Source organism: Hippoglossus hippoglossus, chromosome 3 (assembly GCF_009819705.1).
Source record: "Hippoglossus hippoglossus isolate fHipHip1 chromosome 3, fHipHip1.pri, whole genome shotgun sequence".
Classification (NCBI taxonomy): Eukaryota; Metazoa; Chordata; class Actinopteri; order Pleuronectiformes; family Pleuronectidae; genus Hippoglossus; species Hippoglossus hippoglossus.
This window is the reverse complement of record NC_047153.1, coordinates 6,218,120-6,232,205: the sequence shown is the minus strand read 5'-3', so window position 1 is coordinate 6,232,205 and position 14,086 is coordinate 6,218,120. Positions and strand designations below refer to the sequence as shown.

General features: G+C 41.0%; 1 protein-coding gene across 1 annotated transcript in view; it reads left to right on the top strand.

The window, feature by feature from the left end:
• trip4 (thyroid hormone receptor interactor 4) overlaps positions 1 to 14,086 on the top strand; it is a 65,471-nt gene that overhangs the window by 505 nt on the left and 50,880 nt on the right. Inside the window, exons 2-11 of the mRNA XM_034581310.1 lie at positions 703 to 881; positions 1,039 to 1,169; positions 1,293 to 1,511; positions 1,596 to 1,674; positions 1,770 to 1,875; positions 1,970 to 2,185; positions 2,282 to 2,405; positions 2,698 to 2,891; positions 3,020 to 3,144; positions 3,277 to 3,368. Coding sequence (XP_034437201.1) covers positions 703 to 881; positions 1,039 to 1,169; positions 1,293 to 1,511; positions 1,596 to 1,674; positions 1,770 to 1,875; positions 1,970 to 2,185; positions 2,282 to 2,405; positions 2,698 to 2,891; positions 3,020 to 3,144; positions 3,277 to 3,368 — 1,465 coding nt within the window. The remainder of the gene's footprint in view (positions 1 to 702; positions 882 to 1,038; positions 1,170 to 1,292; positions 1,512 to 1,595; positions 1,675 to 1,769; positions 1,876 to 1,969; positions 2,186 to 2,281; positions 2,406 to 2,697; positions 2,892 to 3,019; positions 3,145 to 3,276; positions 3,369 to 14,086) is intronic.

Sequence of the window (14,086 nt, the reverse complement as noted above, 5' to 3'; positions counted from 1 at the left end):
TAATAGTTTAGAACATTCTTACACAATCAATTATTGAATTATGAATCAAAACAGATGAGTCACACAGACGTAAAGAGGAATTAAATAGTACTGATAAGGATTCTGAATGATTTACCCTCCAATATCAATATGAATATTGTTTAAATAAATGATATATAAACATTAAACACAGACAAAATTATTACACATGACTGTACAATATTATTTTGGTTTAGTATCCAAAAAATACACTATTTTAAAAGGCTAAGTTATTGCACATTTTCTCGGTATGTTGTTATTACATATTCATTTTTTTTAAAACATCTCTTTAATTAGTTGTTTATTTCATTGTTGTATCTATAGTTTGTAAATACACATCTAGTTATATTCTGTATTTTATCTTATCAATCAAATCAAGTTTTCTTTATACAGCTTATATTCACTAATCACAATTTGTGAATATAAGAAAATGTCTAATAAAGATGAAGGAAGACGCAATGTATGGTAGAATATGTGAGTAGACATATTGTATATCAAGCTGTCTTGTTTTAATCATAGTCCACAATCCATGATCCACTATTATTGTTCTTCTATTACAAAGTTTGTTTTGGTACGACAGAGCTTCCCTGCAAACGTTTTCCCCACATGATTATACTTGTGTCACTGCTGTGAAGCTAAACAGCTTGAATCTTGAAATGCTTATTGTGCCGCTCTGCTGTCCAGATACATTCTCTCCATTGAATCGGCTGAAGAGATTGAGGAGTATGTGGGAGACCTCCTCCAGGGCACGGATGGGGAAAAAAGGCTGTTTATAGACGAGCTCCTCTGCAGATGGAGGAGGACTCAAAGACAGGCTGCAGATTCTGGAAGTCTTTTCCTTCCTGCGGAATCTGTCTCATCAGGTGGGGCCATACACTGCCTTATATCTGCCAACTACCTGCACACAGCTAAACAATTGAAATTCCTATTAATTCCACACACAATGCACTGAGATATCAACATGTCTCTCAAGGACGCTATCCACAATTTTTGTGAAGGTATATTGCTCTACTTTGTTAGATTCACAAGACCTGACCAAAGATGCCCAGAAGAAGTCTAAACGTAAAGGCCGTAACAAACAGGAAGTGATGACTGCGACCCAAACAGAACCTGAGCCCGAAGCTGTCAAAACTCCCATTGATTTGATGAGGGTGAGTAAACATTTGTTCTCTTACCACCTATTTCATGAAGGTCATTTGTAGATGATCCATTTCATTTTTGTTGTCTTGCTTATTCTTGCCCTGTGTTCCAACTTGGATTTTCTCCTCTCTCAGGCTCAGGAAAACAGCAGCACCTCTTCAACAAAGAAGAAAAATAAGTTTGTCACTCTCTATGCTAAAGACGGACAGGACAGGCTTGAAGTCTTACTCCCTGGTCGACATGCTTGTGATTGCCTTGCTCAAAAGCACCAGCTTATCAACAACTGCATCAGCTGTGGTCGCATTGTTTGCCAGCAAGAGGGCTCAGGACCCTGCCTCTTCTGTGGAAACTTGGTATGTAAATGTAAAATCTGACAGTTCTTAGTTCTTGTAAAGTTAGAATTACTCAGCTTTTAATTTTTTCTTCTTGTTGTTCAGGTCTGCACAAGAGAGGAGCAGGAGATTCTGCAGCGAGACTCCAACAAAAGCCAGAAGCTAAGAAAGAAGCTGATGGGAGGTGAGTGTCAAAACTGGGCAGAATTATTAAATACTAAAAATCTATGAAGTAATGATATGGATTGATGCTATAAATGTTCTTTATTATGGTGACAGACGGTGGAGAAAGAGATTATCTCCCACACCAAGAGGCCAAGATGAAGGCCGGCCTGGAGAAGGCTGTCCAGCACAAAGACAAACTGCTGGACTATGACAAGAACAGGTATCACAAACCACACAGTCAAGAAGAGTGATACGTTTACTTTAATGATAATATTTATTACATACTCTTTGCTTCCTGTCCCCTCCAACCCCAGTGTCCGGAGAACGCAAGTTCTAGACGATGAGTCGGATTACTTTGCCACCGATTCCAATCAGTGGTTGTCGCCCGGCGAGCGTGATAAGCTGAGGAGGAAGGAGGAGGAGCTTAGAGAAATGCGCCACGCCTCTCGCAAGGACCGGAAGATAACACTGGACTTTGCTGGTAGACAAGTGGTTGATGAAGGAAACAACCTCAACGAGTACTACAACAAGTAAGATCATCTGACGCCACTTGAATCAAGGCTGCAGGCTTACATTGTGTTGTCATCTCATAAAAACCTTCTTTTGAAATGTTTTGTAACGTAAAGGTTGGACGAGACCCTCAAGGCTATGAACAATGACTCAAAATCACCAATGAGCTCGGGAAGACAAGGTGGAAAGCAAAACCTCAGAGAGCTGGTCAACCCCAACATAATGCAGTCTGCACCAGAGGTGGGTCCTTTCTGAGATACACTCGGCCCAGCAATACTGTCACCTTGTGGTACATTTTCAGCACTGCATATTAACATATTGTGGCTTTAAACCTGTCATTTGTACCATTATGAAACTTAATTGAAATTGTAAAATCAGAATCAGTAAAACATGAGTTTACTTTACACTGATAGTGATGGGTATGGCTGACAGCTGTTTCTAATAGCATGCAGAGTAACCTTTTACTGTCATGAAAGATGGTATTCATATTGATTGGCAATGATAGTGATGATGACATGACTTTATTTTGCAGTGGGTGAATGTTGGAGGTAGTGGAAACAACAGGAGAAACATGGAGCAGGGAAAGAGTCTCGCAGAGGACAAGGGAGAGGAAGGACGCAACAGGTTGCGGCTCCAAGACAAAGAGCTGCAGGAGATGGCTGACGGAGGCTGGTGCCTCAGCATGCACCAGCCATGGGCCTCGCTGCTGGTCAAAGGCATCAAGAGGTAAAGAGTAACCCAAATCCAGAATGAGCTTTGACAGAATTTTAGTAGCCTATGCAGCTATGTTTTCTGTTCAGTTGAAGCAAAGGTATCATCGCATTCTGTGTGTGTGTGTGTGTCTGTGTGTGTAGGGTAGAGGGTCGAACCTGGTACACGTCACACAGAGGTCGTCTTTGGATCGCTGCTGCAGCCAAGAAGCCCACTCCTCAGGAGATTGCTGAAGTGGAAGCCATGTACCGCCACATTAACAAGAAAGGTACATACACACACGTCGCACAGATCAAATCAGGAAACATAATGTGAATACTGGAAGAGAACTGTTTCTTGCTGTTTAGAATTAAGTGCACCGATCTTAGCAGATGTTTGATAGCTTTTGTTCTCTGTGCAGAGCCAAGGTTTCCTAAAGACTACCCTACTGGCTGCCTGTTGGGCTGCGTCCACATGAGTGACTGTCTGGCTCAGGAGCAGTTCAAAGAACAGGTCAGTTAAACTTCACTTCACCAGAGATATGAAACTAATGCCAGTTTAATCCTGAGCAAAGATGAGATGTGGTGGCAATTCATGTCTGGAACCAGGTTGTGGTGCTAAAGCAAATGACAAGAAACATCATGGAAATACGACGACGGGGTTATGTTGAAGCACAGCAGGTCATAATCATCTTAAATAAATGCTTTGCTAACTTACTTCTGTTACCTCACGTGACTTGGAGGGTTTTATTTTCTGTTAAGTGTCAGTCAGGTTGTGTTTTGATCCAAGCACAACAAGTCTTTTTATTTAAAACAGGGAGAAATGTGTGATTTGCTTTTGGTTGTCTTTTGATAGACGGTTGCTGTTGTACGTAGACAGCTGAAACTTTCAGTTCCCCTCCTCCTCCTTTTGCTTTTTCCATCCTTCCTCCCTCAGAGGCTTTGGTGAGGTTCAGTCTCAGCTTGTAGTGCACAGCAACAAAAGAACCTACCTTATATAAAATAGAATACCAGACTTTGTTTCATCATGTGGTTCTATTTGCATTATACTTCAGTCTTTTGTAGTATTGTAACAACATTAGTGGCAACAAAAGAATCATCATGGAAATTTGATTAAAATGTTTTTAGCTACCTAATTATTCATCAGACAGAAATGCTTTTGTTTAAATCATTAATAATAATGACAAATTAATGCTTGCTTCGAGAAAATGGATCTGGACCCGTTCATGTGTTATTTAACTACACATTTTCTCTTGCATTTTTTGGAAATTGTACAAAGAGACATTCTAATAACCACGCAAACTCTTATAATATCATGTTTTACCAGCAGAGGTCAGACTACACCTTTTCACCAATAGCTCCCTGCCAGCTCACACTATTTGCCACTAGAGGCAGTATTTACCACAGGACAATTCACCAGTGACACACATCTAAGCTGTTATTACCCCATTTAACTTCCACCAGAGTGAATGGTGATATATGCACATACCATTGGCTTCAGTCCGTTACATTCATTGCAAAAGGATCTATTTCGTCTTAAAGCTGCAGGAGACACGAGCAGCGAATGGAACCCTGTGATTATTAACAGAGGGACAGAATGTACTGCAGCCTTCTCTCACTGTCAGTTCATGAATTCCATGGACACTCAAAGTGAAATCCTCCCTTGACCAAAGTGTTATGAGGACTCCGGGTGGACTCTGAATATCTGATGTGGCAAAGTGTGGAGCTGCTGCATCAGCAGTTTGCTCAGCGCTGCCTTTTTGTTCTCATAAACTGTTTACTTGAGCCTTTACACCCAAATTACTTTAATTAATTGCGGTTTTACTGAGTAAAAACTGGAAAATTCTCCCCACTCCCCATTAAGTCATCTTGTACATACAGAGTCGCTCTCCCATTCACTGTCAGTGGAACACATTTAAACTTAATTACATTGCCGTCCTCGTCTTGGCAGTTTTGCCTCCGGCTTTTGGAAAGACTCTGTCTGAAGTCCATTGCTCCCACACACTCGCAGTATATTGTGTTTGTTTTTATTAGAGCTGACACAAGTACTGTAGTAGATTCATTGATTAGTCAATTGTTGGAAGATTAGTCTGATTAAAATATGTTTTTTTCCCCCATTGTTTTGAATGCTAAATGTTCACTACTTCCACCCTCTCAAATGTGAGTGGTTTTCTCTTCTTTCTTTGGTGGTAAATTGCGTTTTTGAGCTAAAAAAGGAAATTATGTCGTTTTTATTTTGGGCTCCGTGAAATTGTGATGGGCATTTTTAATGTTCTCTGACATTTCATACTCTCCAAATTTCCATCTGTTAATCATGAATGTAGGTTAGTTTTTTCACGGCTCTGAAATAATTAAACAACTCAAATCTAAATATGTCATAGGTGTTTACATTTTGAAAAACAGGATTGAGACGCACTACAAACGCCTTAGTGGGGGTTAAATATATACTCTGCTTTTCCCACATCAGTCAGAGTAAAACCTGTAAACAAACGAACGCCATTGGTTGATATGTTGGCAGCAACGTCTTGTTATTTTTAATGTGTGCAAACCTCTACACGTCTTGGAATTGTCCACAGAGAAGCTGTGTAACTGCAGAAATGTGTAAAATGCAACACATTGTACAAACATGCCCTAACCATGCCCTCATACACATGTACACACACGCTTGTATTTGCTGTCTCTGATGGGCTACTGAAACGGATCACATTTGGAAATGGCACATTTCTCAGTTCCAATTAAAACAGCAGAGGCATGAAAAAAGCTACAATCCCCTTTCAGGATGCAGTACTTGTGTTTCCATGGATCTGTGCTCACACATTTCACATATTTGTCTTTCTGCACAAAGACACTTCTCTCATTTCTTAGGGGCTCTGAATTTCGTAGACGGGGGGGAAAAAAAGACTTTAAATAGGTGTGCTGCTACATGGTTTGCATTCTGACTGCTGGGACCCGTAAATCTAAGGGCTTTCCCCTTTTGTACCCTGTCCTCATTCTCTCCTCCACCACTCATTCCACCCAGGGCTGTAAAATCATGTTTGCAGGCAGTGTGACTGCCCTTTCATCCTGTGAAAGGTTGTGTGTGTGTGTGTGTGTGTGTGTGTGTGTGTGTGTGTGTGTGTGTGTGTGTGTGTGTGTGTGTGTGTGTGTGTGTGTGTGTGTGTGTGTGTGTGTGTGTGTGTGTGTGTGTGTGTGTGTGTGTGTGTGTGTGTGTGTCCACTTGCACAGAGCAGCCATAAATAACACCCCCACCCCACACAAGGCCCCACAGAAAAAAAAGAAAGAAAGGGAGATGTTGAAACTAGTGAAGCAACCAGAGAAGCACAACAGTACCAAAGGTCTAATGATGAAGCTGAGCTGTTGGTTACACTGCTTATTCCAGTCACCATTTTAGAAACAAGTAGGGGGGTGGTGGTCGTTTAGCATTTCACAGTTTAAGCCTGCTTCCTTTCATTTGAGTAGAGGAGTGCATGTTATGCTAGTGCATAGTAGCACACGGCTGAGCTGAGCTGCTGGGATGGGCGAGTGGGTGAGGTGTAGGATTTACTGTCCTGTGCTGGCAGCTGTGGGTGTTTAAAAGGGGGATGGTGAAGGACAGACAGCCATTATTCTTCACGCTCTTCTAAATCTGCCCCTAGTGATGTATGAAATATTTAGAGAAAGTGGAATGTAGGTAGATCAGGAGAGCAGGAGAGAAACACCACCAACGACTAAAACTAAATGTTATAAATACTTGAATGTCACCGATCCACTGGGATGGCTGTCGTTCTCCTGTTGGGGCGCTGTTGTACAAAGCGGCGCCAAAAACCCGATACCCCACTGACAGTCAGTGCAGGAAGACCACCCCAGGCTGAGCAGGAATTCCATCTGCTTCACTTGGACCAATTCATTCCCTCATTACAAACTGACTGGTGTATTGATCCATTCTCCCCCATAATCTCTCACTCCTCCCAACTCCCCAGCATCCCCTTGCTGCTGATAATTGGCCAGCCATTATGATCTGTACTCTGTCTCTCCACCCTACTCCCCAGTGCTCACTCAGCAATGGGTGGAGATGTATACGCCTGACCTGCCTCCTGCTGAGGGCAGGGAGGGTATTGGGGGGGGGGGATAGGTACATTACAGATTGAAAATTGCAGTGTTTTGCTGTGAGAGGCAGAGTGCGCTAGTTAAAAACAGGATGAGCCGAGCGCTTGTGGTGTTGGATTTACTGCAGATGGTTTACTTCACACATGCTAATGACACTCAACAGCAATACGGTAAAATTGTGCATAAAATGAAGTCAAAACCTGCATCACTGTGTGTACACATGCACAGATCTTAAGTCTGGTTCACAGCACAAGCAAAGGCACATCACACCCCATACTGAGCTCGAATCTCACCATCAACCTGCTCCTGCGGTGAAAAAATTTACTGGATCAATCCTCGCGCTTAATAAGGGTGAGATTTCTTACTCTGCTCCTCGGAGCAAATCATCAGCCGCAGAACTACATGTCTTGGTAAATATGAGTCAGAGAGGTCTAATCTATTGGAGAGGCACGGTAAGAGCAAAACCAGTGACTGTTCAGTGCCGTATTGATTTTGATGTGAAGCGTCTGTGAGGGCAAGACAGGGCTTTGTTTCTGAGTGTGTGTATCTGTACATACATTATCTAATCTCAGAGACTTATGAATTTCCTGATGATGAAATGTCGACACAGTAACGTAATCTGTAAGTTTCATCATTCTGAGAGGTTTTTCAGCAGTTATATCGTCTGTGGTATCTCATGTTTCACAGATAAGCATGTTTTATTAACCTGGGGTCTGTTGAAGGCTGACATACAGCGGGTCCCCTGGCACGTATGTATATCAGATAGACACATATTTGAGACATGCTTTGTACTGGATGCTTTATTGCAGTTGCTCCCAGCTGGCGTAGACTCATGTTTCACATTTCTCCTTCGTCATTTAGTCACAGTCTGTTCATATGGCGGAATGAACATAAATTCAGGTTAAATTCACATGAAAACAAAAAAACAGAAAAATTCACGAGGCTACAAGGCATTTTGACATGTTATAATGGAAAAAGCACATGTATAAATAATTATGAATGATGTCTGGATTCCGTTTACTTAAGTGTCCAGCTTCTGGCATGTTTCATGTTGGCTCACTGTCACGCTGTCATGCCTCACTGGGACACTCGAGTAAAGTATTTAATGTTATTCCTAACACCTGTGCTTTTGCTGTTATGACAATCAAAACGCTGTGGAGTCGTATCAAGGCTTAAAAAGCAATGACACTAATAGCACTGCACGAGCAGTTGGAACTAAATAAAGGAAAGTCATTTTTAATAGCATGATTGAATGGGACAAACATCGATGCAATAAAATAGAATAGACATGTAGCATGACTCAATATTGTTTCATTTTTTAAACCTCCGATTATTTCATGCAGTCATGTCTAAAGAGATGGTTGACGGCTAAAATACTAGTTTTATCTTTGTATTTTCAGGTTGTGTACTATGTTTTGATACCTATGCCTCTAAATATGTAACAGTATCATCTGCATATATGTGCAGTTTGAAGGCAGATTAGCATTTAATAAAAGTAGTGGAACTAGAATTGATCCATGAGGAACACCAGTGAAACGGTTTGAGGTAATTATTCAGTTATTTGTGTTTTAATGTGAACAGTTAGCAGGAATAAAAAAAAAAGTACAAATAAAATCGTACTCGAAAACCATATTTCCGTTAAAATAGTCTGTGTGACCACCAATTTAGTGCTCAGTGCTTATTGGGCTACAGTATGTTGTACCGTTTTCTATTCAGTATCCAGTCCGTATATAAACCTATATGTTCTTTTCATTATAGCTTTTTTTTAACTGTATACTTAATTCCCTCTGAGCACAGTATATATAGAACACAGCTCTGTAGATCGCCAGCACGCCAGATAACAGGAACCATAGATTTATACCACATCACATTCCTGCCACCCGAGCCACTTATCTGTTAAAAGAAGTGCTGGTTTCTGTGGAATTCCATTTTGTGTAAGCTCTCCCTCTGACCTCCAGAGTGGAGCTCCCGTGCTTGTTAGGCCGGCTGGAAGCTCGGACTGATGCCTGCGTTTCCTTGTGTGGTAATGTGATATTTATATGCTGAAAGCCTTCCTGCCAGCATGCCACACACACACACGCACACACACACCCTCTCTCACAGGATACATTGGATGCATTCCAAAGGAAGGGAAGTCAGGCAATGCTATTTTTCTTCACCCTCTCCCTCCCTCTCTCTCTCTCTGTAACATAGTGTGAATCCTTAGCAGTGGCTGCCCCCCCTCTCCTCCCTCACCCCTCCCCCTCCATCTTCATATTTTCCACACTTTCTCTTTAACAGTATGTTTTACAGGTCAGGGCTGTGAAGTTGTATGTTGGCGTGGACTATTCAGTTTATGCTCAGTGAACAGACGTGCACGCTTACATGCAATCGTTCGACATTTCTCTCTTTTGCCTTCTCCCTCCCTCCCTCCCTCCCTCCCTCCCTCTCTCTCTATCTATCTCTTTGTGCACAACCCTGTCACACACTAACACACTCGCATTCCTCCCCTTCCTCCCTTTTTCCTTGCTGGGCAGTTTGCCATGGCGGAGAGGTCAGACATCATGTGATTCTGCAGTGGTGTGTAGAATCCATTCAGCCCAGGGTCCCCAGGCACTGGATGACAACCAACCAAACCTCAGTCACAGGTTCTCAACAGCATGAAAAATACATAGAACCATCTGCCAGACTTCAAATGGTCTGCTACACTCTTTAGAATTTCACTGCTGTCCTCAGACCACTTCAATGAATGTCACACGGTTTCTGCTGCTGGAGGAAAACTGACAGTTAAGCCCCCTTTATTATCCCTGCTGCTCCTCCATTTTGCTCTGCTCATTTAATGGGAGTTGTTCCTTTTCTCTGAATCCTGATCACAGGATCTCGGAACAATGATAAAGGCAGCATGAGAGACATTTCAGACGGCCCTCTTTGATGGCGTGAAAGACAGCAGTGTTGATGAAAATGAGTCAGAATCAAAGAGAAGCAACTAAACGCCGAACCTTATGAAGTGTTAGACTGAATGCTAAACAGGTTCAAATTCTTCCCTTTTTCTCTTTTAAAAGCGATGTGATGTGTTTTTGCTCTTTTTAAATCAGACCTCCTCAACTCGTGAGATATTTCTAAGCTGGAAGACAGTTTTTTCTCTTGCTCTTGTTTCTGAGCTGGAAAAATGTTGCTAAGTCGAAGCCGTTATATAGTCATTACTCCAGTTCAATCCTTCAGCACATAAACAGAAAGCCCTGCAGGGGTAATATTAGTGTTGAGTAGTTTTATTGACTGGAACAGAATAGGAATGACAAGATATGGAGCCTTCGATTTACAATAGACATTTACCTGCACCACAATTATTATGTTGATGTGAGTTAACTTGTTTGTTGTTCATTTTATCAACTGATTTTCTTTGTTATGAAACGTCCTTCACATTCCTAGTTAGCAGTGTTGTGAGTGTCCTTTTTCATGCAAGACATAATAGTTGCTTCTTGAGCTGGCTAGCATATTTGAATGGTGCACATAGAGATATAAATAAACCGTCCAAATAATACTAACTCAATTTGACAAGTTCCAGAAAATATCCGCCGCAACTGTCTCAGATATTTGCGTTCTCACATAAAGCCACTTTCGAAAATGTCATGAAAATGTCCGGACTTCAGTGCGTGTCTGAAAGCAGCCTTCGAATGTTTACAGCTGAAACGCGTACAGCCGGTGATTTTTTTTTTTAGTTATTGATGTAATTCAATAGGTATGTTTGTAATTCTGTCAGAATGGTTTTCTGCAGACAACACTTAGATCCTAACATATGTAACTGGAGCTGCTTTTTGTGTTTTATATATTTATCATATGGATGTGTTCTCAGTTTGTGCTCTCCTTTGAAATGAAGACACCGGCTGTGTTGAGCAGTTTCTGCATTAAACAAGACCTCTGTGGAGTTTAACGTTGTGATCTATTTGGTGCCTTGCCACAGGGAAACTCTAGGCCCCCACTTTAATGAAGCATAGAATCAATATGTTTGACATTCATCTCCCATCTCCACATCTGGTGTTTGTTGTTGATGCCCCAAAATGGCTCCTCATGAGGCCAGTGCCTGTGCCAGTTTTCTGTTTTGGAATGAGGAAATGAATGAAGGTTATGTGGTGTAGTCAGTAAGTACTTTGCTCAAAACCAGTGGGCGACTGCGTTTTCCTGCTATGATTATATCAGGAACAGGAAAAAGCTCTCAATTTAATCACTTTTCTTTGTGCCTGTTCGCATCCAAATGTGAGAGCAGGCATTACTACAGTCATTACGCCGAGCTGATTTTGTGCATTTCTGCCAACATTCCCCAGGCATGCCTTTGCAATTGCTTTATGTCACACATGCCTGTGTGTGTGTGTGTGTGTGTGTGTGTGTGTGTGTGTGTGTGTGTGTGTGTGTGTGTGTGTGTGTGTGTGTGTGTGTGTGTGTGTGTGTGTGTGTGTGTGTGTGTGTGTGTGTGTGTGTGTGTGTGTGTGTGTGTGTGTGTGTTAATTTGAGTAGAGATCTTTATCCAGCCAAGCCCCGACCGACCCAGCAGCAGTATAACTACAAGTATCTCTCCTAGAGAGGGCGAGCCAGAGAGACAGGGAACGAGAGACTCTCTGCCACTGCAGGGTCAGAGATTACAAACTCAATTGTACTCTGCTGGGTGACATGTCGGCTCAGCAACTTCCTGCTAGCGACATCACAGAGGAGGAAAGTAAGGAGAAAGAGGCGAGGCGAGGAGGGAGACCATCCATGCCTCCAGTGCCATTAATCTTACTCTCTTTGTGTGCAGCAAACTAAAAAAATATTTAGCTTCCACTTGCACTTAACACCAGAGAGTCTATCTTATTTTTTTAGTTTATAATCACTGAATAATAAAGGATCATTTAAATTGGAGAGCAAAATATATCCTGTGAATGGATTAGAAATTTGTATATTTAATCATTTTAATCCCTATTTAATATGGTAAATATTGTTATGTCTTTCAATTTGGCTGATTCTCTAAATCCACCATTAGTTTTTATTATTTGATACATCTTCACAAAATGCTACATAGCAAATTAATGTAAAGTATTTGCCACATGTCTCTTACACAGAGTCAGAGCCGCACTCATTAAAGGAAAATGAAGCTTAGCAACCACATGGTCTTTGATCTTCCAAAAGAAGACATCTTGAATTGCTAGATAATTTAACATAAGTAATTTTTGAAGGGAACATATTTACTTTTCTGTTTGATGTAACCAGTTGAAGTAAAACGTAGAAAGAAACAACATAGGTGCTTTCAATGTTGAGTGTTTGGTTTTTGAAGATCGCCAGTGTTTTGAAACGGGGTTTGCAAAATCTCCATTATTTGAAAATTGACGACAAACACAGGCAGAGAGTTCCAGATTGATTCACCATCATTGCTATGTTATCTGGAATGTTTTATATGCAACATCAATCTGGATCTTACTGTCTTAATGCATGAGCTCTAGTTTCACAGTATGATGTGATCATTATCGTTATTTTCAACGAGGCTCCAGTGATATGTGCTGTGGGAAGCAGGGACTTAAGAGTCTGCCCCATATACCACCAGATACCTGTGTGCGTGATCAAGCAAGAATTAATGTCAAATATGACAGGCTTTCCCTTTGAGCAGAGTTGTCTCACTGAAACGTCTTTGCCTTCATGCCAGACGCTTTTAGGTCAGCTTTCTAATTTAGAGCTGAAGGGTGTTGAGGTGAAACTACAAAAAAAGTATCTGACCACTTTACCTTACCTTCGAGTGGATTATTTGAAAAGCAGCAAATTTGTGTCACCAAGAATATAATCTCAGCAGAATTTACATACGTTATTAGGTCTAGGTGGATATAATCACAGCAAAAGAATGTCTGAACATGTAGTATTGTGTGATTAAAGACCGTATGTGATATAATGCAGGCAGCGAAAAACATCCCTCACCTTTATCCACCTCAGGCTTTTAAAGCTGTTAACTGTGGCTCTGAAGATTTTACCACATTCAACATGCATTTGGGAATTTGATTTTAAATCTCCACACGTTTAACAGTAGTTATAGTCCAACATAAGTTATTACTATGAATCCAAATGCAAAAGCATGTATGTAAATTTAATTTAAAACGCGACTGAACCATTTAAATGTTGGCATTCACTAAAATGGGTATTGAAAATCAATTGGGATTTTGCTGTCATACTCCCTCAACTGCCAGCTTCGACTCCACTTCTTTCTGCTGCCTTTGCCATATGTCGTGAAATTTCTTGGAGCACATAGTGCACAGGCCCTTTTTTGCCACGGCCCACTGAGCAAAAATGCCATCAAACGCTTTTGCAGGCTCAGTGTGCAAAGTAGAGTATTGATTTACATGCAGCATAATTTCCTTGCCTCTCAAGTTGGTGGTGGTCAGTGTAGCAAGAGAAAGATTCAGCATAATTCCTTGAATAATGCTGGCACTTCACATATCTCTAAATTGTACATTTCCCCTGCTGGATGTTTAAGAAAACATAGGCGTGTTACAGCCAATGACCTGTATCCTTGGTCGTTTTTTCCCCATTTTATAAGAAGAGCGTTTTCTCTTGAGTTATTTTGTCAGTTGTTTTGAGGCCAGATGTCTCTGTAATAATATTGGATTTGCCCAGAAGCAACTGAGTCATCCTCTCCTCTGACTTCAAATTCAAATGAACCTTATAAGAAGCTGTTTGGCATTCCATAGAAATCGAGAAACACAAAAGCATATTTTTGCAAATATTAAGCACTTTTTCACCTCTCAAATGTAGAGAAAAACAATGCAATGAAAAGAAGTTTGCATATTGAGATAACTGATGTCGCTGCATCACAACCACCATCCTGATTAAACAAGTATTTGTACAGGTTTTGCTGTACCATTTTTACTGGTTGTTGACATTTTATATTCTAAAGTATAACCAGTATTTATGGCAGCTAAAGCGATTGTCCAGTTATCTCAGTTATAACAACCGTAACTAGCTATAGCAAAACTGCCAATGCTTTGGATTTATCCACCTGCAGCAGCAGTGTAAACAGGACTGTAGTCAGAGATACTTAAAAAAAAAAAAGAAAAAACTTGGAAAAACAAACACTAATGATAAGGAATGGATTAGAGTGTGTCTCTGCTCTAACGTAACCTGCCAGTTCACCAGCTTACTGCAAGCTTTGTT